This window comes from Pan troglodytes, chromosome 6, assembly GCF_028858775.2.
Source record: "Pan troglodytes isolate AG18354 chromosome 6, NHGRI_mPanTro3-v2.0_pri, whole genome shotgun sequence".
Taxonomy (NCBI): Eukaryota; Metazoa; Chordata; class Mammalia; order Primates; family Hominidae; genus Pan; species Pan troglodytes.
In genome coordinates, this window is record NC_072404.2 from 144,319,153 (window position 1) to 144,343,867 (window position 24,715).

The 24,715-nt window shown below is 39.6% G+C and overlaps 1 protein-coding gene across 7 annotated transcripts in view; it reads right to left on the reverse strand.

Annotated features, from left to right (window-relative positions):
* Positions 1-24,715, reverse strand: part of TNPO3 (transportin 3) — a 101,817-nt gene that overhangs the window by 4,560 nt on the left and 72,542 nt on the right. For all 7 annotated transcript variants that reach the window (XM_063815575.1, XM_063815574.1, XM_016958142.4 and 4 more), the window contains 8 exons: positions 23,193-23,269; positions 20,925-20,985; positions 19,938-20,078; positions 16,763-16,879; positions 15,812-15,906; positions 13,363-13,519; positions 11,093-11,260; positions 8,220-8,332 (listed from right to left, as the gene is read on the reverse strand). In XM_063815575.1, the coding sequence (XP_063671645.1) occupies positions 8,220-8,332; positions 11,093-11,260; positions 13,363-13,519; positions 15,812-15,906; positions 16,763-16,879; positions 19,938-20,078; positions 20,925-20,985; positions 23,193-23,269 (929 nt within the window). The remainder of the gene's footprint in view (positions 1-8,219; positions 8,333-11,092; positions 11,261-13,362; positions 13,520-15,811; positions 15,907-16,762; positions 16,880-19,937; positions 20,079-20,924; positions 20,986-23,192; positions 23,270-24,715) is intronic.

The following is a 24,715-nucleotide window of genomic DNA, read 5'->3' on the forward strand; positions in this document are numbered from 1 at the left end:
ATTCTAGAAACTTTCTTCTAGTCTCTCCATCCTAAAAATGTAATGAAAATAAGGCAGGTGGCCAGGCACAGTGGCTCATGCTTGTAATCCCAACACAGAGAGACCCCGTCTCTACAAATAATTTAAAACTTAGCTGGGTGTGGTGGTGCACACCTGTGGTCCCAGCTACTCATGAGGCTAAGGCAGGAGGATAACCTGAGCTGGGGAGGTTGAGGTTGCAGTGAGCCATGATTGTGCCACTGCACTCCAGGCTGGGCAACAGAGTGAGACCCTGTCTCAAAAAAAAGAAAAAAGAAAGAAAATGAGAAAGGTCTTTTGGCTTTATTGGAATTGCCATTACCTCTGTGGATTTAATAAGCTTCAATTTAAGTGTTACATTTCTCATTTTACTTCCAAATTAATACTGACTGTTAAGGAGGCAGCCAGGGTATGTGAGTCCATATCACTCATGCTCCCAATGTCAGGAAGGAGGAAGATCTGTAACCCAAGAGAAGTTGCTATGTGGTGTGTTATCACAAGGGACTAGGATAACAGAAAACCCTGAAAGTTAGGACAGTGCTGGAGACCGAGATTTTTTTGCTATCCTAATGTCTTACATGTTTTAAATTTTACCCTTCTTCAAGAGACTTCTGTTTTGTTTTGTTTTCAGAACAGATAGAAACAGATAGAAACAGGGTCTCACTGTGTTGCCCAGGCTGCTCGAACCTCTGGGCTCAAGCTATCGTCCTGCCTCAGCCTCCAAAGTGCTGTGATTACAGGCGTGAGTCACTGTGCCCGGCAGAGACTTTGGAAATGATAACTTCACAGCCTCCTTTGTGGCACATGAGAAAAAGTATTGAAACTGAAATGCAAGTGTGGGAGAACTTTAGTGCAATAGGGTGAAATGAGGGACAGGTGACACTGTCAACTTGGCTTCTGCCCCAATCCTATCTGCAAGTGCTTTGGTGTCAAACACTTCAGCCAAATGTTTAACTGAAGTGTCCTTGGTGGGGAGCCCATAGAAATGGATCAAAAAGCTCCTTGAGGCTGGGTGCGGTGGCTCACACCTGTAATCGCAGCACTTTGGGAGGCCAAGGCGGGTAGATCACCTGAGGTCAGGAGTTTGAGACCAGCCTGGCCAACATGGTGAAACCCATCTCCACTAAAAAGACAAAAATTAGCCGGGTGTGGTGGTGGGCACCTGTGATCCCAGCTACTCGGGAGGCTGAGGCTGGAGGATCGCTTGAACCCAGGGGGCGGAGGTTGCAGTGAGCTGAGATCACACCACCGCACTTCAGCCTGGGCGACAGAGCAAGACTCCGTCTCAAAAAAAAGAAAAAGCTCCATGAATGTTAGAACTATAGTTATGTGCTACAATGATGTTTTGGTCAATGATGGACTGCATGTATGACAGTGATCCTATGAGTATAATAGAGATGAACAACTGCATGTTGCGTTACTCACATGCTTGTGGTGATGCTGGTATAAACAAACCTACTGCACTGCCAGTCATATAAAAGGACAACACAAACAATTATCTACAGTACACAATAATTGATCATAAGCAACTATATTACTGGGTTATGTATTTACTATACTACACTTTTTATCATTAATTTAGAGTATATTCCTTCTACTTACAAAAAAAAAATTTACTGTAAAACAGCCTCAGGCAGGTCCTTCGGGAGGGATTCCAGAAGAAGACATTGTTATCCTAGGAGATGGCAACTCCATGTGTGTTACTGCCCTTGAAGACCTTCTAAGTGGGACAAGATGTAAAAAGGTGGAAGACAGTGACATTGATGATCTTGACCCTGTGTAGGTCTAGGCTAATATGTGTTTGTGTCTTAGCTTTTAACAAAAAAGTTTAAAAGCTAAAAAAAATAAATAAAGTAATTTTAAGAATAGAAAAAAGCTTATAAAGATATAAAGAAAAAATTTTTTAATGAGCTGTACAATTTGTGTTTTAAGCTAGGTGTTATTACAAAGGAGTCCAAGAGTTAAAAAAAAATTTAGTTTATAAAGTAAAAAAGTTACAGTAAGCAAGAGTTAATTTATTATTATTATTATTATTATTATTATTTTGAGACAGAGTCTCACTCTGTCGCCCAGGCTGGAGTGCGGTGGCACAATCTTGGCCCACTGCAACCTCTGCCTCCCAGGTTCAAGCGATTCTCCAGCCTCAGCCTCCTGAGTAGCTGGGATTACAAGTGCCCACCACCACGCCTGGCTAATTTTTTAAATTTTTAGTAGAGATGGGGTTTCACCATGTTGGCCAGGCTGGTCTCAAACTCCTGACCTCAAGTGATCTGCCTGCCTCGGCCTCCCAAAGTGCTGGGATTACAGGCATGAGCCACCGTGTCTGGCCAAGGGTTAATTTATTATTGATGAAAAAATTTTTTTTATAAATTTAGTGTAGCCTAAGTATACAGTATCTATAAAAAGTCTACAGTAGTGTACGGTAATGTCCTAGGCCGCCTATTCACTCACCACTCACTCATTGACTCACCTAGAGCAACTTCCAGTTCTGCAAGTTCCATTCATGGTAAGTGCCCTCATACAGGTATACCTTTTTTTTTCTCTTTTATACTGTATTTTTACTGTACCTTTTCTATGTTTAGATATGTTTGGATATACAAATTCTTACCATTGTGTTACAATTGCCTACAGTATTCAGTACAGTAACCTGCTATACAGGTTTGTAGCCTAGGAGCAATAGGCTACACTATATAGACCAGGTGTCCGGTAGGCTATACCATCTAGGTTTGTAGAAGTATACTCCATGACGTTTGCACAACAACTAAACCACCTAATGACACATTTCTTGGAACATATCCCCATCATTAAGTAACACATGACTGTATTTTCTGTCTCAGTCCTTCTGACGTTTGATATTTCTTAGCTTTTTATTTATTTACTTTTTTAACTGCCAGTATTTTTTAGATTCTGTTTTCTGGCTTCTAATCCCCAAATTCCTATCCTTCCACCATATTTCTGAAAGCTTTTATGGTCACTATTTCTCGAGCCCCATAAGATTACTAGGGGAGTGCTGAGAAATGAGATCCTTTTGATCCGATGACCTGGTAGGTAACAGAAAATAATGAAACTCTGATGACTTGACTAGGGATTCAACCCCTTACTGGCCTCTAATTCCAGTATCAATGCTTCCCATGTTCAACACCTTTTGGCTTTGAAGAGCCCCAGACAAGTGACAAGTAGTCATAGAATAAACACCAAGATGGAGAAATGGAAATGATGGCAGGGTTTCTTCTAGTCCCAATTGGTCTTAGTTAATGATAGGTTCATCTGGCATTTGGAAAGCAAGAATGTTATTTTAGACTGAAACGTCCCAGCTTTCTTCAAGCTGACCAACTAAAAAAGCTAGGGAATTAATTACCAGTACCATGTGAAAAGCAGGCTTGGACTTGCTGAAATGAAACTGAACCAGTTCACCCTCTCTGCCAGAATGGCAAACAAAGTAGCATGTTGAGGCAGGTGTTACGGACCTTAAAATCAAAAGGGAGACTGAGTCATGCATGGGACAGAAAGTTCAAGGGCTTTCTGTCTTGTCTACTACAGGCATTCTAGAGGAAGAGAATGACTAAGAGGGGATGAGCAATCTCAAGTCCTTTCTCTAGCACCTCTACATTAGCTCTTACTTCTGTTCATTTCCCACCACTATGTTACATATGTTACAGCCTGCTATAGGAAGAGCTGCAAAACTTGTTTAGCAATGGAAGATCAAGTAGGTCAGGTTGGTGGTGCACCTTATTTTCCCATATCACAGGACAAAGATAACAGGTTTTTTCCCCCCCACAGCACTGCTTTACTTAGGTCTCTTTTCCTTGCCCCAAGATTTATCTTAAATTAGGAAAGGATATCTATGACCTTGATTTCAGACTTACCATATTATTTTATCTGTCATATATTAGTCCCACTGAGGGAAAGAGGGCTTGACAAAGACTTATTCTACAATGTGTGGGATTCCAGAATGTGTGGGTGGCTGCCTTAGAGTCAACAGGAGACATGCCCCAGCTAGTTTTGCAAGTACATAATGACATTCTAGAAGTTTCTCCTCCAAGGAGAAAGGAGTTAACATTCACTGATCACATACTATGTGCAAGATCTTCTTTAGATTTCCATTTGGTATCTCATAATAACCTTATGAGACTGGTAGTACTAACCCTATTTCACTTGATAAATAAACTGAAGTTCAAAGTAATAGGGTATGTGGCAAGATTCAAACCAACATACTTGACTCCAAACCCCATCTTTGGAGGGTTTCCCCTAGGTTCCCATTTGCTTTAGGAAAATTAGAGCCAATACGATCCCACCCTTATACTGTAACCAGCACTGAATGGAATAATGCAAAACAGAAGCAGAGAGAAGCAACTACTATACTTCTTTCCCCTGAGACAGCTTGTAGATAGAATACTACTTCTACTGAGAAGATTCATAGTAAAAGCAATCAAAGAATTTTTAAGGTCATCCCAGTCAATATATGCCTACCCAGTGGAGGGGAAATCCCCACTTCTGGCAAAATGTGTCATGAAGGGTCACATGCTATTTTTCAGTCATGCATGTCACTTGATCTATGGCTAAAAGTGAGTTATTTCTGGGGCATACTGGGCTTACTACTTAAGCCACTTAGTGAACTATAAAATAATAGCATTCCATGGTTTGGGATTTTAACATTAACAAAATTGTTGGAGACATTCCAGAAGATGAGAAAGTAAACTATTTTGGAAAGTGACATTAAGAAATCAATTCTGAGAAAAGACAACTAGCTTTTGTACCACTGCTTAAAGTTCATTTTCTTTCCCTTCTATATCTGATTTTACCCATAAAAGTGTAATTTATGCTCATAAAAAAGTGCACATAGTGCAGAAAGTTATGAAACGAAAAGCCTCCCTTCCCCTCCTAGTCTCACTTATATATCTTTCTGAAAACTTACTGTGCAGAAAGTAGCCTCTGTGTATGTGTATAATTTATAATAAAACAGCTCTTTAAAGTACAAGTTGGTTCGTTTACAATAGCATAAAAAAAAACTTATGAAAAAATTTAACCAAGGAGGTGAAAAACTTATACACTGAAAACTACAAAATGTAGCTGAAAGAAATTAAAGACACCAATAAATGGAACAATATACTGTATTTGTCGATTTGGAGATTTAATATTGTTAAGATTTCAATACTACTCAAAGCAATCTACAGATTCAATACAATCCCCATCAAAATCCCAACAACCTCTTGTACAGAAAAATCTACCCTAAAATTCATATGGAATTTCAAGGGTCCCCAAGTGGCCAAAACAATCTTTCTTTTTTTTTTGAGACGGAGCCTCGCTCTGTCGCCCAGGCTGGAGTGCAGTGGCTCACTGCAAGCTCCGCCTCCCGGGTTCACGCCATTCTCCTGCCTCAGCCTCCCGAGTAGCTGGGACTACAGGTGCCCACCACCACGCCCGGCTAATTTTTTGTGTCTTTAGTAGAGATGGGGTTTCACTGTTTTAGCCAGGATGGTCTCAATCTCCTGACCTCGTGATCTGCCTGCCTCGGCCTCCCAAAGTGCTGGGATTACAGGCGTGAGCCACTGCGCCTGGCCACCAAAACAATCTTTAAAGTGAACATTGCAGGCCTCATATTCCTGATTCTAAAATTTATTACAAAGCCACAGTAATCAAAACAGCATTGACATAAAGAAATACATCATAGACCAATGGAATAGAACAGGGAGCCCATTAATAAATTCTCCTGTATATGGTCAAATGATTTTCAACAAGGATGTCAAGACCATTCAGTGCAGAAAGGGCAGTCTTTTCAACAAATGGTGCTGGGAAAACTGGATATCCACAAGCAAAACAAAGAGGCTGGACCCTTACCTAATACCACATACAAAAATTAACTCAAAAAGGATCAAAGACCTGATATAAGACCTAAAACTGTAAAACTCTTACAAGAAAACCTAGGCGGAAGACTTCATGACATGAAATCTGGCAATGATTTCCTAGATATGACACCAAACAGACAACAAAAGCAAAACAGATAAACTAGGCGACAACAAAATTAAAAACTTCAGTGCATCAAGGGACACAATCAACAGAATGAAAAGGCAACCTAAAGAATGGAGGAAAATGTTTGCAAATCATGTACCTGATAAGGAATTAATATCCCAAATATAAAAGGAACTCCTGCAACTAAACAACAAAAGAAACCCAATTTTTAAATAGGCAAAGCACTTGAATAGACATTTCTCCAAGAAGACAAAACAAATGGCCAATAAGCATATGAAAAGATGCTCAACATCACTAATCATTAGGGAAATGCAAATGAAAACCGCAATGAGATATCACTTCACACTTGGTGTGAAATGCTAAGATGGCTACTCTCAAAAACCCAGAAAATAACAAGTGTTGGTGAGGATGTGGAGAAATTGGAACTTTGTGCACTGCTAGTGGGAATGTAAAATGGTGCAGCTGCTATGGAAAACAGTATGATGGTTCTTCAAAAAATTAAAGAAGATTAAATAGAATCACCATATGATCCAGCAATTCTACCTCTGGGTATCCAAAAGAATTGAAAGCAGGGGCTGAAAGAGATATTTGTACACCTGTGTTTATAGCAGCCTTACTCACAACAGCAACCCAAATGGCCATCAACAGATGAAAGGATAAATAAAATGTGGTATATGCATACAATGGACTATTATTTAGCCTTTAAATGGAAGAAAATTCTGGCACACGCTACAACATAGATGAATCCTAAGGACATTATACTAAGTGAGGTAAGCTAATCACAAAAAGACAAATCTATATGATCTCACTTATATGAGGTATCTAGAGTAGTCAGACTCAAACATTAAGTACGAAGTTAATTGCCAGGAGATGGGGAGAGGGGAGAATGGAGAATTGTTGCTTAATGGGTATAGTTTTAGTTTTACAAGATGAAAAAGTTCTTGAGATTGGTTGTGCAACAACATGAATATATACTTAACCCTACTGAACTATGCATTTATAAAAATGGTTAATACTGTAAATTTCATGTTATGTGTATTTTTATAACAGTTAAAAAATTTTCAAATTATTTTAAAAGCTCAAGTTAGGTTATGTAATACTGTTATTTTAACCTTTACAATTTATCTTGTATATTTTTCCATATTATCACATATTTCTTCTTCCTTGTTCATCTTTGGGACTATTTACTAGTATAAGCTTCTGTTAATTATTTAACTTTTCTCTATTGATGGGCAACTAGAATATTTCCAGTTTTTTCACTACTACTAACCTTGCTATAACATTCCTTCTTTGACCCATATATCTTTCCACACTGTATGATTATAAGTCATTGTCTAAAATTTAGACAAAACTCTAAAGACTCTAGATATAAAAAGACTATCAGGGCAAAGGAACACTTAGCTATAAAATCCAACTTAAGTTGCTGTCATTACCATTAAGACCATAAGTCTCACAACCTTTGATTCGGTGATTACATTTTAAAGGAAAATATTCAGTAGAAGGAAAAGGCTCTATTTTTGACATTATCTGTAATACTAAAAAACTGAAAAATGATCTAAATGTCTACTAATAGAGGCATTATAAGGAAATCAAGTAACACCTTTATGGCTATAAAACAATAATTAGGAAGACTATGTAACTGTATTAAAAATATTTATATGTTCACAGTAAAAAAAACACACACACTTTACATTTTAGGCTGTAATCCAGAGATTGTAAGTTCCTCATGGGCCTAATGTATCCCAGGCAGATGTTCTGTTTGGACTACACAACTTCTTTGAAATTAGAATTTGACTATCTTTAGGCATGGTGAACATTCTCCAATTCACTGTCATCTACATCACTTTCTGATGTTTTATAACCAATGCTTTGCCTTACTCAGGTACCTACATTCCTGACCCCCGAATGTGGATGAAAACTCAGAAGGACTTAGAAAAATATAGACAGATCTCCTGACGGGGAGTGAGCTGCTCAGTGCATTTTCCTTTGGGAGAAACAGTGCCTCCACTTACCGTTAAAAAATCTTATACCAGTTATCACATATGTTAAATATATGTACATACATACACAGCATGGTGAATGTTTTCCCACCAGATTGGCTTCCAATGCCAATTTGTGCAATTCAAGGTTAAACAGACTATAAATTGTCCATTTCCCAAGGGCGCATAAGAAATAAAGATATGTTTCTTCCCACATCCCACACCTCCTTAAGAACCCCCAGTATCACTCACCTAGTGACTTGCTTGTGGAAGTCTGTAAGTTGTTTGTGTGTCACTGTGACGGCTCCCACGGTTGTTTCCTTTGGCAAACCTTTTAAGGAATTTTCTAACCATCGACAAAAAGTCTGTATAGGAAAGAGGGGTAAGAGTTTTAAAAGGAAGCATAGCTTACTCACCTGAGACCCTATAGATACTAACAAAACCCCACAAATTTTCCTTAGTAGCATTTACTTCCCTACACTTGGGAGCAAGTAAAGGAATCAACAAAAGTGCTCTCATTAGCCCTTCAAACCCTCTGGGTTGATGCAGTCTGCATATGCATGCCTAGACTTCCCTTCAAAGGGGCAGCGGGCATCATTTCAGAAAAGGACTTTCTACACCTTAGAAGTGAAGTTTCTTCGGGATGAGGCTATTGTTTTGTTCCTGTCATAATGTATATGACATATATACATATGCACGCATGCGAACATGAACACACACACACACACACACAAACACACACACTCGCTCTCTCTTTTTTGAGATAGGGTCTCACTCTGTTGCCCAGGCTGGCGTGCAGTGCACTGCAGCTTTGACCTTCCAGCCTCAAGTGATCCTCCCACCTCAGCTTCCCAGGTAGCTCAGACTACAGAAGTCCATCAACATGCCTGGCTAATTAAAAACAATTTTTTTTTTTAAGAGATGAGGAGTCTTTCTATGTTGCCCAGACTGGTCTCAAACTCCTGGGCTCAAGAGATCCTCCCAAAGTGCTGGAACTACAGGTGTAAGCACTTGACCAGTATATTTTTAAAATTAAACAGATTTCCAAAAACTCTTGAGCTTAAAGATCAAAAGTGATCCAGAGTAAAGGTTCAGATACCTGAAAGAGCAGGGGCAAAAAGTATACTAAGCCACCATGTCAGAAAGTATACATATGAGACATATGAGTCCAGAATCTTAAGGATTTTAAGGCCATCTCTCTCAGAATAAGTCCTATCCATTCAGTTCCTTTGTGATATCTGCCTGTTCTTTGTGTTAAAAAACCTTGCTCTTGTTGCTGTTTAATTTACTTATATATTTTTTATATAAGTATATCTAAGAATTCTCTTTATGCCTTTCCTATGCACAAAAATTGTCTACTCCCTTTACTTCCTTCCTTTCTAAAATAAAAATTCTACAGACTTCCTCTGGGTTCTTATTTTCAGTTTAATTGTTGTCCTTTGGGTCAGCACTAATATTTCTTCATCCCTTTCTTAAGTGGAATGTATACTTCAGTCATAGTTTTGGGCTGTAAAATTACTCTTTTATACCTAATTTTTTTTTACATTATATATTTTCCCATCATATTCATTTATGACCATAATAGGCCAGAGCAAAAGTATTATAAATGCTCATGAAGTACTAAGCATTTCTTAATTATGGATACATAACAGCTCCTTAATTCTTAAAAATACATAATAGTTGTTATATAGCAAACTTTTTCTTTTTTGAGACAGGGTCTTGCTATGCAGCTCAGACTGGAGTGCAGTGGCATGATCATAGCTCACTGCAGGCTGGAACTCCTGGGCTTAAGCAATCCTCCTACCTCACCCTCCTGAGTAGCTGGGACTATAGATGTATGCCACCACACCCAGCTAATTAAAAAGAAAAAAAATTTTTTTTTTTTTTGTAGGGATGGGGTCTATGTTGCCCGCTGGTAGTCTCAAGCTCCTGGCGTCAAGTGATCCTCCTGCCTTGGTCTCCCAAAGTATTGGGAAGACAGGCATGAGCCATTGTGCCTGGCTGATATACAGTACACTCCTTAGAGTACATGACTACCTGGTTTCTATTCCTGTCCAAACTTCTTGTTCTCATTTTTTGTTGTTGTTGTTAGCACTTAACAATATGCTTACAATCAAGAATGTTTTCATAAAGTTAGATTTACATAAGTTTTCTGTTACTTGGGAACCAAATGTATTTGTAAAAAAGTTTAAGCAGAGTACGAAGACTTTTTCCCTCAGGTCAAGGACTTTTGAATTAAATTTGCTGATTCCTGGAGGCTCAAAAAGTACTTTTCTTTAGAAAAACAAATATGCTACTCTATCAGGTTGAAATGGAACATGTGTATTGAACCAGAGAGGAATAGGTACTATCTGTTATATATTATTATTATCAATTTTATATTCTGTGGTTCTGTAAGACAGCTCACTTTAACTAGGTCCCAATGAGTACTTTCCTGAACTGCTTTTACAGTAATATTAAAAATTATAAATTCCATTTTAAAAATGATTTCAGGTTATATTATACTTTACCATTCTACTCAACTTTCACACAGTACACATAACCTGAGTTATGGTCATGTGGCCCAGTACTGAAATTACTTGGGCATTATTAGATAGCTTTAAAAAAACAACTCCATCCTTAGGTGGGTGATAAAGGATCTGGTTCAAAGAAATCCAAAGGGGAAATATATCCAACTGTACATTGTGGGTTACTTTGACAATTATGTGCTTCCAAATGTTCTGGCTAGATGTATCACCAAGAAATAATACAGTGCTATAGAATAAGTCTGAAAGGATTAAATACTTCTTGAGTAATACGTAACTAATATAACTGACATTTGGGCATCTCTCACAAGTGAACAAATTTCACATTGGACAGCCACACAACTGAATTCAATGCTTGATACTTACTTCTGGTAATATACCCCCTATGACAGTGACATAGAAACATGCTTTAAAGAACTCAATAATAAATTACTGATCTTTACGGGCCTCTTCATCTACCAATCTAATTTGGCAATATGCCTAAATTTGGTTCCATGGACAGAAAACAGGGCTAGTTTCAAAATTAGGGTTGGCCTTAAGGAACCAAAGCCTATTACATTTAGGGACTATGAGATAAATTCCTTATGAAAACAATCTTACCGGTCTGTCAACCTGCATGATCTCCCAGAGCACTTCAGCCACATCTGGTAGGGTATAGGGGGGGAGGCAAAAGCAGCAGGTGTGCAGCAGCTGGCTGACAAGCTGCTGTCCAAGCTGGTTCATCACCTGTCCAATCAGTTCTTTCCGTAATTCAAAGTCTTCTTCATGCTGTATGTAGGAAAGCAGGAACATCAGATAAATTCTAGTCTCAACTTCCCAAAGACCAAGCACTCTCTCCCCTTTAGTAATTTCTCTTTAATAGGAAAGTGTGTGTGTGTGTGTGTGCACACGCGTGGGTGTGTGTGTGTGTATGCAGGTGTGTGTAAAATAACAGCTGGATTCACAAAGTCCAGAAGTTTTTTGTCTTTAGAAAGAAAATGAAGGAGTTTATTAGTATCCAAGAAATGAACATGGGTTTCAACAGAGATTAATGCTTAGATTTTTCATGATTTGAAGGCAGAAAACATGGTTAAGAATTAAAGCTAGCAATTTTTAAAATTTTTTTCTCTTCATCTTCTATGTGATGGTATTAATTTTTTTTTAATGTGCAAAATAACTTGTGTTCCTATTTCCTTTTTTAAAAACTAAGTCAGCCTGGCATGGCAGCACACACCATAGTCCCAGCCACTCCAAAGGCTCAGGTAGGGGAACAGCTTGAACCCAGTGTTCTGGGCTAGAGCATGCTATACCAACTGGGTGCCTGTACTAAGTTCAGCATCAATGTGGTGACCTCCCAGGAGCGAGGAACCACTCCTGGGTTGCCTAAGGAGGGAGGGGTGAACAGCCCAAGTCAGAAACAGAGTGGGTCAAAATTCCATTCTGATCTGTAGTGGGATCTCGCCTGTGAATGGCCACTACAGTCTGTCTGGGTAACACAACCGGAACCCCATGTCACAACAAAACAAAACAAAACCAACTGAAATTAGAATTGAAGACGTCTATCAGAGATCTAATTTTTTCTATCAAAAAAAAAACCCTTTTTTTCTTCTTACGGTCTTTTTTTTTTTCTGAGACAGAGTCTTGCTCTGTCACCCAGGCTGGAGTGCAGTGGCCTGATCTTAGCTAACTGAAACCTCCATCCCCTGGGTTCAAGCAATTCTCCTGCCTTAGCCTCCCTAGAAACTGGGATTACAGGCATACACTACCACACTTGGCTAATTTTTGTATTTTTAGTAGAGACAGGGTTTCACCATGTTGGCCAGGCTGGTCTTGAACTCCTGACCTCAAGTGATCTGCACGCCTTGGCCTCCCAAAGTGCTGGGATTACAGGCGTGAGCCACTGCGCCTGGCCCTTCTTGTGGTCTTTAAATACACATGTATTTCTAATACCTTGAGAAAAATATTTTTTAAATTGCCTTTCCCTTCTAGTTATTTTCTTCTCTCTTTTACTGCCAAACTTCTTAAACGAATAGCCTAAATAGAATGCAGAATACTTACTTCTTCACTGCTCTCCCCTGTCTACAATTCTACTCCACATCTAATCAAACCTACCTTCGAAATTCCTGTGAAGCACTTTACTACTCCCACTGCTTAGTTGTCTACTAACAAACTTAGTACTATTCTGACTTGCTCTGATCTTGGTTTAGAGGCAGTATGACTATCTGCCTCTCTAATCCATCAAAATTCTACCTCTAATTCATGGTTTCATTTAAATCCCTCCCCTTCCATAAAGTTATTCCAACTCTTTTTGGTCTAGAGCTTTCCCTCGTCTGATCTCATACCAATCATGACTTTTATCACTCATCTGACAATCAAATACTGGAGGCCAAGGTGGGAGGATCACTTGAGGCCAGGAGTTCAAGACCAACCTGGGCAACATGGTGAAATGCCATCTCTACAAAAAATATAAAAACTAGCCAGGCATGGTGTTGAATGTCTGTAGTCCTGGCTACAGTAGGCTGAGGATCCCTTGAGATTCACATCACTGTACTCCAGCCTAGGCGACAGAGCAAGACCCTGTTTCAAAAACAAATGAAAAACACCAAATACTGGCATCTTGTTGTTACTTAACTCTTTAAACTTGTTTCTCTCTTCAACTAGACACCAAATGATTTGGGAGCATGAACAGTTTTAGACTGCTTTATATAGCCTAAAGCACCCAGCACAAGTGTCTTAGTTGATATTTTGGCTAGTGAATGATCCACTATGATATATGTCTACCAATACAGATCAAGTAAGGAAATACTGGGATGCTGGTTTTCTCCTAAGGAATGACAAAGAGATAGGAGATAAAAGCTGTTAAGTAGAAATGGTATCATTTTTATACTTACATCATTGGCTACCCCTGTATGAATGAGGTCTCGTAGAAACCTCATGACACTACAATTGGCATCCCGGTGGTCCAGGGTAGTAGAGGCAATGGCCCACTGTAAGATAGGGATGACCACTTGGCTCCGCAGCAAGGTGACAGGGCTACGCTGAATAAACCTGGTGTGGAAAGTGAGACTAGGTATAAATGACAAGATTAGGCTATAAAAGCAGCCAGGGTAAAAGGGCAAAACTATGAAGACAGTAAAAAAGATCAGTGGTTGGTGGGGGGTTTCAGGGAAGAAGGGATGAATAGACAGAACATAGAGGATTTTTTTTGGCAGTGAAAGTATTCTGTATGATACTATAACAGTGGATACATGTCATTACACATTTGTCAAAACCCATAGAATGTACACCAAGAGTGAAGCCTAATGTAAACTATGGACTTTGGGTGATAATGATGTGTTCATATAGGGTCACTGTTTGTATTACTCTGGTGGGGTATGCTAATAGAGGGGAAGGCTGTGTGTGTTAGCAGGGAGGGGTATATGGGAGCAACTTTTCACTCAAATTTGCAGTGAACCTAAAGTTGCTCTTAAAAAAAAAGGACCATATCTTAGATTAGTATATTAAAAGACGTGTCACCACATCCTATTTCCAACTAAGATTTTATAAATCAAGAAAGACCAGTCAAAAGGACCTACAAGTAGAAACTCTCCTAGGTTAAAAAGTCCTAAAGATGCTAGAACAGCATTTCCTAAACTAAAGTTCACAGAATTCCAGTTCCCAGGATGTCAACAGGAATACCTCAAAGAAAAGGTTGTGTGTTCAGGTAAGCTTGGGAAATGCTGCTGGACTTTGAAAGTAGTTTTGCTTGTTTATTTTTCGCTTTAAACTACTATCAGGTTTCTAAGTTCCTTTAATATACAGGGAGAATCTCTTCAGAAAAAGGTACAGTATACTCCAAACTTGTTTCATCATTTGTATAAAGAACATTTTTAGGGACTAGTTTTCCAAGGAATACATACCCTAAGAAAACAGAGGGTGTGCCGGGCGTGGCGGCTCAGGCCTGTAATCCCAGCACTTTGGGAGGCCGAGGAGGGTGGATCACGAGGTCAGGAGATCGAGACCATCCTGGCTAACACAGTGAAACCCCGTCTCTACTAAAAATACAAAAAATTAGCTGGGTGTGGTGGCGGGTGCCTGTAGTCCCAGCTACTCGGGAGGCTGAGGCAGGAGAATGGCGTGAACCCAGGAGGCAGAGCTTGCAGTGAGCCAAGATCACGCCACTGCACTCCAGCCTGGGCGACAGAGCGAGACTCCGTCTCAAAAAAAAAAAAAAAAAGAAAAGAAAAAGAAAACAGAGGGTGACAGCCCATCCAACAATTCTATCAACTAAAAAAAAAAAAAATATATATATATATATATATAAAGAAAAAAAAGGTTTTTCTAACCTATCCAAAAACTAACAAAAAAAAGGGTTCAATATTCAATCCTGCCAGGTACGGTGGCTCACGCCTGTAATCCCAGGACTTTGGGAGGCCAAGGTGGGCGGATCACCTGAGGCCAGGAGTTTGAGACCAGCCTGATCAACATGGCAAAACCCCGTCTCTACTAAAAATACAAAAATTAGCTGGGCATGGTGGTGGGCACCTGTAATCCCAACTACTCGGGAGGCTGAGGTAGGAGAATCACTTGAACCCAGGAGGCAGAGGTTGCAGTGAGCCGAGATCATGCCATTGCACTCCAGCCTGGGCAACAGAGTGAGAGTCCATCTCAAAAAAGAAAAAAGAAAAAAAATCAATCCTAAGATGAGACAATCAAGTCAATATTACTTTGCATTTGTAAATGATATAACAGTTGGGCTTTTGTTGTTTTGAAAATAATGATTTTTCTTTTTTTTTTTTTAATGCTGATATGGTAACAGTTTTGGTTCAAATTCCTTAGTTAGGGACTAAGGAATTCAAGCAGAAGTTTGGCAATCATATTATCAGTGCTACTGATAAAGTAGGCTGTGAGTAGAGCTGAGAAATACAGTATGAGATAACTGCTAAGGCATCTTAAAATCCCAAACATTCTTTATTCCAAAACTGATTATATCTAAAGGATGCTAAGCTTCTCAGAGAGAAGGTTGAGGTGAAACATGAAATCGCAACAGCATGAACAGTTAAAACCTACAGAGGACTGTAGAGATGATCTAGTCAAGTGTTTTGCCAGGCACACTGCATTGTCTTGTGTGTGAGCCCTCCTTCCTGGCAGGAACTCAGCTCCTTTATCCCTTGCTTCCCGCAATACTCTGCGTCATTGCTGGGGATATATCAGCTTGCAATTTACCTTTGGGTTATGAATCATTAATCTACTTACTCCAGTGACTTCATTTTACAAGAATAAAACAACCAAGGGTAGGATGGCAAGACTAAGCAGTGATAGGATGAGCAATTAAGAAATGGGCTCTTCAGAAGGATTTACCTGGTGGCTAGCCGGAACAGGTCATCTACAGTGTCAGGGTGATTCTGGAGACCATTCTGCTGTTCTAGGAGCTGAAAGGTGGGGATGCACAGTGCCTAAAACAAAACAGTGATTTTAAAAGAAATGCTTTTTCAGAAATGCCACAGCATTCAGACTTGCCAAATATTTATTACAATAAGTACAAAAGGAACAAAGAAGAAAAGCACAGCTGGGAAAAGAAAAAGATTGTAATGAGAATCTGATCAGGAAAAGAAACACATAAATCCTTCCCAGTTGACATAAACAGTTTTCACCTATGAAGTCCACATTTAAGAAAGGGTTGAGAAAACAGATTTTAGCTGATAAAACTCAACAGATGTCATCTCAAAGTTTTAGAAATTTCTGAAAGCAAAGATTCTATTTAGGTATAGTCCACTAAGGGAGTGGAAGTTTTTATAATAATTATGAAATATCAATTTTAAATGAAAAGACATCTTGGGAAAAGAAACAACATTCTTCAACTCAATATTCCCCTGTGTGGCTGGAAGGGAGGGAAAAGCAGTATCTGAGGAGCTGTTTCCAATGCTATTATTAATTCTAAAACCCTCCCTGCTGCTAAGTAAACTAGTCAGTTGGCTGTTCCAGGCAAGAAGTTAAAAATACAATAATGCTTGAGCTTAGAGATTCATTTTTCTCACCTCCTCCCCCCTCCAAACACCCTATCTCTGGAAGAGCATAAACCAGGCAGTAACATGTAATAATCATTACACTCATGTGGTCAGTCTCTCATTCTCTCAAACAGGCCTGTTCAGAGAACAACTGGGAAGCTTCCACCTCCCTGTTATTAGGAAATCAACATGCCTGGGGGAAAACATAAAGAAGCAACAGAATTAAAGACATGGTAAAGAATACGCTGCTAGGCCTTCAGACCCTCTAGGCCTGATGCGTCTACACTCCTCATGGAAAAGATACCTGGAGCATGTCTAGCAGTCCCTGCCGACAGCCTTCTTCCATGCCATATTCATCCACGAGGATACTGCCAAGGTACAGGAAGCAGGAATGCTGATGTACGTGGTACACATTCACCATCTGTTGAGGGAAAAAACAATTAGTTCAATGCTTCGTCCTTCAAAAAGTACCAACTTATGAAGCTGTCTCCAGGAAGAAATTCAGAGATAGATTGGCTTCTTCTCTTTAAGGCAACATAGTATAAAGCTTCTTAGCACTATTTTGTGAAACACAGGGCTCAATATCTCAATGATTTTCAGGTTCTCTATTCTTCCAACCCTTTGACCTTTCATCTTCCCAAGACAATGCTGTATAAGAGTTGTCTAATACTTAAAGCTAGAAGCTATCAGGGAACTCATGGATTATTTGCAAAACCCCAGCACAGAATATTTCATCCAGTACGTAAAAGTTGCTCTCATTTGCCCTGTAGATAAGTCATATTTTTAAATAGGATATATAACCACAGTTGGGAAAACAGTATCAAACACCTTCATCTTGGAGAAGACAGTGAAAGCATTGTTTAAATTTTGAGTTGCTCCTAAATCTATTTTATCTTTTAAGTAAAAAATAGTGTTTTCTATGAAGATATTTGGATTTCAACACAGCAAAAATTTTAACACAATATGCACATTATTAATTTTTTTTAAGAGACTGGGTTTCGCTCTGTTGCCCAGGCTGGAGTGCAGTGGTGAGATCTTGGCTCACTGTGGCCTCAACCTACCAGGCTCAAGGGATCCTCCCACCTCAGCCTCCCGAGCAGCTGGGACTATAGGTGTGCACCACCATGCCCGGCCACGATATGCGCTTAAATGATTTGTTTAGAATTTTTACTCCACTATCCTCCCAGAATTAAGAAACAATTGTACACTCACCTATTTAAAATGCCACCACAGTACATATGTATTGATCTTATTACATAAATTCAACTCTATGAACTTGGGACTGAAAGGATACAGTAACTTAATTCTTCTATTGGCATATGCCATGGAATGAGCATGAGATGGGAGCTATGAATCCATTCCATGTTGTAAACTCAAAATTATATGCTCTACTAAGGAATGATTAAGTCAAGGGTTGCCAAACATTTTCTTAAAGGGCTACTTTGTAAAAAGTATAGATCTTATCCACCATTCAGTCTTCTGCCCACTCAAGTTTGCCAGTGTAGCACAAAAATGACCAATAGATAATACTTAAATGAATTATGGCTATAGCTCAGTAAAACATTAAAAAAAACACAAAAACAAAAATAGGTGGCAAGGCCACTGACTATCAATTGCTGGCTCCTGAGTTAAGGGATTTTTTAAGGATAACTTTCATTTTTGTCACATGTACTGACTCTAGAACACACTTCCTATATAATAGTGCTACCTACTCTATTGGGTTAGTCATATACTTAACAGGCAGGAATTAAAAAACAGTATCAAAGTCATGAGGGTATCCTCCAACAGCAAAGGGGCAGTCTATCAAGTTGTAGTAGACCCAGAATGTATTGCACTGAAGGGGACACTTGACCAGAGGTGGCAATCGCCTAAATGCGAACATACATTATTGTGCTCAGCATATAGTGAAAGTAGAGAAATCACTAAAAATTAAAATTCTGTTGAAATATTTACCTGTACAACCTTTAATCAAATCTACAATTCAGAGAGGCAAGGTTATCCAAGTACCAACACTGCACCACATGCCTGTGCCTGTGGTTGAGGGCACCTATGATGCAGAATTTAAGGGGGAACTCATTCTTTTTTTCTTTTTTCTTTTTTTTTTTTTTTTTGAGATGGAGTTTTACTCTGTCACCCAGGCTGGAGTGCAGTGGCACGATCTCAGCTCACTGCAACCTCCACCCTCCGGGTTCAAATGATTCTCCTTCCTCAGCCTCATGAATAGCTGGGACTACAGGCACCTGCCACTGCGCCCGGCTAATTTTTTGTATTTTTAGTAGAGATGGGGTTTCACCATCTTGGCCAGGCTGGTCTTGAACTCCTGACCTCGTGATCCACCCACCTCGGCCTCCCAAAGTGCTGGGATTACAGGCATGAGGCACTGCGCCTGGCCAGGGGGAACTCATTCTTAAGGCCAGGACCTCCTTAAAATCTGCACCCTAGGTGCTCTCCTCTCCCTAGGTGGAGCATGGTCACTTCAGGTTGGGTGGGGTATGACTCTAGCCTGGAGCTCTGTGACTGTTTTCCTCACAGCATGGGTACAAAATTTCAGAAAGCACCTCAGAGTCCTGCAAATGCAGGATTGGCACTTTGCGTTGTGTCCCTAAATCTTGTGCCCTAGGCAATGGCATCCTGGCCCTGCTTTAAGGTTAACATCAACACAATTACTTAGTGACTTAAGCATAGGCATCTCATACAGTTTTACATGAGAATATGATTTTAGAGAACATCATTTAGTGAGTCATACCATCATAATTACATATCAATCTTAATGACTAAAAGAGTCAAATTTATTTTTTGACAAGAGACTTCTGTGGACAACTAACTGTGGCCAAGATTGAAGAAAATCCCTTTGGGCAAAGAAACAGCAAAGTCTGACTTGCTACATTTTTTCCCCAAGGATCTCAATATAAAAATGCTTACCATTAGTATATAAGTACTGAGCCCAAGTCATTCGCTTCAAAGAATTTCACACTGGACTGTGTTGCTACTTAGAATACTGCTATAGCTACTATACAGAAGCGATTTTAGGCTGTTTCCCTTATAGACAATGTACCTATCACAGGCACTAATCTCTTTCAAGTGTTTTTTTAGTTTGTTAATAAATACAAAAGTGTTTCATTTCATCAGCAAAGTTTTTGTTCTAAAGGCTCCTATTTCAAATTCTTTTTTTGAGATGGAGTCTTGCTCTGTCACCCAGGCTGGAGTGCAGTGCAGCTCCTGGGTTCAAGCGATTCTCCTGCCTCAGCCTCCCGAGTAGCTAGGATTATAGGTGCCCGCCACCATGCCTGGCTAATTTTTGTATTTTTAGTAGAGACAGGGTTTCACCATGTTGGCGAGGCTGGTCTTGAACTCCTGACCTCAGGTGGTCCACCTGCATAGGCCTCCCAAAGTGCTGGGATTACAGACGTGAGCCACCGCACCCTGCCTATTTCAAATTCTGTACATGGAACACGTCCCCCCGCAACAGATAACTTTACCTGTGTGACTAGTGGCTGCAGCAGTGCTGCAGATCCTTTGCCTACACAGCGAACAGCAAAGCGCAGGCACCTGCAACAACGCTCTACAATCCGATTATCAGCTCGGTGCTTATTTAGAGTCTCGGATAAAACTGGCCATATCTGGGTCAAAAGTAAAAGAGCACAAGAAAGAAATAATCAACAACTAGGACCTGAAAAACTGCTAAGTTGGTAACACCTCATTTAGCTTTTAAATAACTGGGACAAAACTTTCTGTATAGGAACACACATGGCCAGCATGCTCAGGTTCAATAGACTACCCACCACAAAACCCTATCACTTAACAAGAGAAAACAGTGCCTCTTTAGAACTGGAAGAGCATGTCTAACTTTGCTAAAAGACAGAGACACACAATTTCCTAAACTTCAGACTTCCCGAAAGGCTATGAAAAGAATCGGTACGAGCTATACAGGAAGAGATGTTTAAAGATAGTTCCTGGAAGGTGGAAGAATTTGAACAAAAGGACTAGAGTTAAGGAAATGGCATCATTTGAGACCATTGGACACTTAAGAGTATTTAGTGTTGATGTAATTTGTCCTCTGAAGTCTCAAAAGCAATTCTTAAAACATGACTTTTGATCCTCACATAACCTTCAGTGAAAAAAGTAGAGGGGAAGTATGTCATCACTGAGGAAAACGAAGTCACTAGCTTTGTCAAAAATATTCTGCTGGTATTGATCAGGCCTCCTAGTAACTCTAGGAGTCACACAGTGAATCTCTTTCTACCACTTCTCTGGTCTTTCAAGGCATTCCCTTGCAGCCTGTTTTGTTATCAAATCTAAAATAAAAGACATTTGGATGGCTCTGTCCCTCATTTCATTGAAACCACATCAACAAACTGAATCTCCCTATGAACTTGGAAGACAGTATCTTCTCAGGTGAGTTACCCAAAGCCCTGTAAGGAAAAAAGAAGCAAGCCTTGATTCCACAAGCATCCATTAGCACTTACTTCCTGTATGACTTTCTGACACGGATGAGTCTGTCCATTTTCCACAATGGGATTGGTATGCCTGGGAAAAGACAACAGCCCAAAATAGTGAACAAAGACCAATTTCACTGAGGACCCAGAGCCCTGATCCCTGCTTGCTTACTTAGTATCATTTTCACCAAATAAAGAAAACCAGATGATAAAGTCATTTACTTACATCACCTTTATAAGCACATCCTTTAAATCATCCTATCATTTTTTGGCCACCTTTAAGTCACTTCCAATAGAACACGCAAATTCAATCCAACTTTGGGTAGATGGGCTGTGAGGCACTATGGCTATCTTTTCCATTTTTCCCTTTATAAACCCAAATATGGGCTGGGTGTGGTGGCTCACGCCTGTAATCCCAGCACTCTGGGAGGCCAAGGCGGGTAGATCACCTGAGTCCAGGAGTTCAAGACCAGCCTGACCAATATGGTGAAAACCCGTCTCTACTAAAAATACAAAAATAAGCCGGGCGTGGTGGCGCATGCCTGTAATCCCAGATACTTGGGAGGCTGGTGGTGGTGCATGCCTATAATCCCAGCTACTTGGGAGGCTGGTGGTGGCACATGCCTATAATCCCAGCTACTTAGGAGGCTGAGGCAGAAGAATCACTTGAACGTGGGAGGCAGTGGTTGCAGTGAACCGAGATCACACCATTGTACTCCGGCCTGGGCAACAAGCGGATGAAGTAAAACTCCATCTCAAAAACAAACAAACAAAAACAACAACAACAACAAAACCAAACCTGAATATGTAGTTTCTTCCTAATTAACAAAAAAATATACACAGGTTGTCTAAATCCACTACTAGAAACCAAGTATTGCTTCATTCCTTGCATTAAAAGACTAAAAGCTATAGGAACTGTAGTCCAAAGATGTTGTAGTTCTAGTTTGAATCCAATGTACTATCCACAATCAGTCAAATACAACTCCTCTGTCTAGTTCGATAGCTCACAATTTGAAGAAAAGCAGGAAAAAAAAAACACACATAATTAACTACAAACTACTTTAAAGGAAAGCTACTCTTTAGTTTTAAAAAGCTCAACAGCAACTTAATAAAAATTTAACTTTAATTCAAGTATTTACATCTATTTCAGATTTTCTTTCATTTACTGTGAAATAAGGGTTACTGTTAATAGGTTCTCAGAATGGCATGTTAATAGGGCTCTCCTAATTATAAAAGGAAAACATTGCACCAACTGAGAGAAAGATATCTGTTGACAATAACTAGTAACACATTACCTTTTTAAATATTTATCCCACATAGGCTTCTACACAATGATTACTATAACATTCCAGTTATACATGGGTCCCAAAAATTATAAATTATGTTACTCAGTAAGAATTACTCTTTGAAAACTGTCACTCAAATGCCTTTTTAATCATTAGGCTCCTCCTCTTCACTTCAAAGATGCATTAATTTCACCTGATCACTGAAGAAACTTCATTATATTTTTGTACCCATACACTATATATAGCGATGGTTCTGAAAGTATCGTCTCTGGATTAGCAAGCAGAATCATCAGCATCACCTGGGAATTATCAGAAATGCAAATTTTCAGGTCCTACCCAAGATCCAATGAATCGGACACTGAGGGGATGAGATCTAGCAATCTGTGTTTTGATAAGCCCAGGTGATTCTGATGCATGTGGAATGATGATATATGTGAAAGTTTGGTCTTTTGGTCTCCACAGAACTGGAGACCAAAAGAATTCCATTTTTAAAGAGTCTTTTTTTTTTTTGAGATGGGGTTCTCACTCTGTCACCCCAGCTAGAGTGCAGTGGCGTGATCTTAGCTCACTGCAACCTCTGCTTCCCAGGCTCAAGTGATCCTCCCACCTCAGCCTCCCAAATAGCTGGGACCACAGGCCCATGCCACCATACCCAGCTAATTTTTTATATTTTTGGTAGAGACAGGGTTTTGCCACGTTGCCCAGGCTGGTGTCGAACTCCTGAGCTCAAGCAATCTGTCTGCTTTGGCCTCCCAAGTGCTGGGATTACAGGTGTGAGCCATCGCTCCCGGCCTTCCACTTTTTAAAGAGTATTTTAACACAAAGACCTACCAGGAATGAATTCTTAGAATTTGCCTTTGCCCCAGAACTTCAGGTAACAGCTGGCTTAATTAGTCTCCAAACATAGGGAGACACTTGGAAGTATGAGGAAAAAATACTTGCTTACTTCAATATACAATGGTTTCATTTGAGCCTTTAACCCAAGTAAGGCATCCAGAGTCTCCTTTCTTACCTAAATATCACTGCAAGGCGATCTAAGAACACTGTGGGATCTGAGGATATGCCATTGCTGGGCTCTTGAGACAACAGCTGAAGAGACAAAAGGACATTAACACCCAATTGTCACATGTACAAATCTACAGCCAACACTGCAACATATATCAACCTTTGTCTCAATCTCTGCTTATTTCCTTATATAAAGTCCTAAAAGTTACTCAAATGGTGCAAATTTTAATTTATATTGTCAAATTATTTTCCTCCATCTTATTGCATCCTGGCCAAGACTACATATTGCTACATTTTACTGTCTGATTACTGAGGAGTAGAAAACAGTATCATTTGATTTTTTTCCCATTTACTTTAATTATTATTACATATTACATAATATAGATTGTATATATGTTATGTTATACAATATGTAAAAGATTATATATTTAGCTTTATAAGGCTTTAAAATTATTATAGCTTTGTAACATATTTTAAGCAAATTGTCTCTTACTCTTCTTTCCTAAAATTTCTTAGATACTCCCATTAGTAAATCATCAGAGATGAACTACAGAATTATTTTATCAAGTTCTAAAAATCCCATTGGTATGTCTAAAGTTATTGCACTATAAATGTAACTGGAGAAGAGTTGACATCTTTAAAATTTCCTTTAAGGAAACATGGTAGGTTCAGGCGTTGATTGCTAACTTGAATGAATTCTTTTCTCATTACATTTTCTAACTGATGATTACCAATGTAAACTAAAAATAAAATCCTAAGTCTCCCACCAACTGAACAGGCCCCTCCTGTTGCCATGGGGACCCCAGAGAAACCTTAAAAACGGAGCTCTCAGCCATGATGGGAAGGGAGGTCAGATATGTTTTGTTATACTCCCTATCTTTCGGAGTTTAGGTGCAAGTGGCCAGCATTAATGTTAAATGGAGATCATAAGACCAATCAAAGACTTTTTTTTCTTTTTTTGAGGTGGAGTCTTGCTCTGCCACCCAGGATGGAGTACAATGGCGCGATTTCGGTTCAATGCAACTTCCGCCTCCCAGGTTCAAGTGATTCTCCCGCCTCAGCCTCCCGAGTAGCTGAGATTACAAGTGTGCGTCACCACACCTGGCTAATTTTTTGTATTTTTAGTAGAGACCAGGGTTTCACCAGGTTGGTCAGACTCTAACTCCGGACCTCAAATGATCCACCTGTCTAGGCCTCCAAAATGCTGGGATTACTGGCATGAGCCACGACACCTGGCTGATCGAAGACTCCTTTACCAAATTATAAACAAGATCTGAGGCCACAGAAGGCAAGAGTTAAGTCACATCTATAGCCCATCAATCTTATTAAACTGTCAGAGTTATGGCTGACCCTGACATAGCAACCTAAACATTCCTTTCTGCTAGCTCCAAGCTTTTTGTTCCTTTAACCAACTGCAGATTAAAGAATCTCTGAATCCACTTATGACTTGTAAGCCCCCACTTCAAGACAGCCCATCTTTTTAGACTAAACCAATGTATACCTTCCATATTTTGATTTATGTATTTGCCT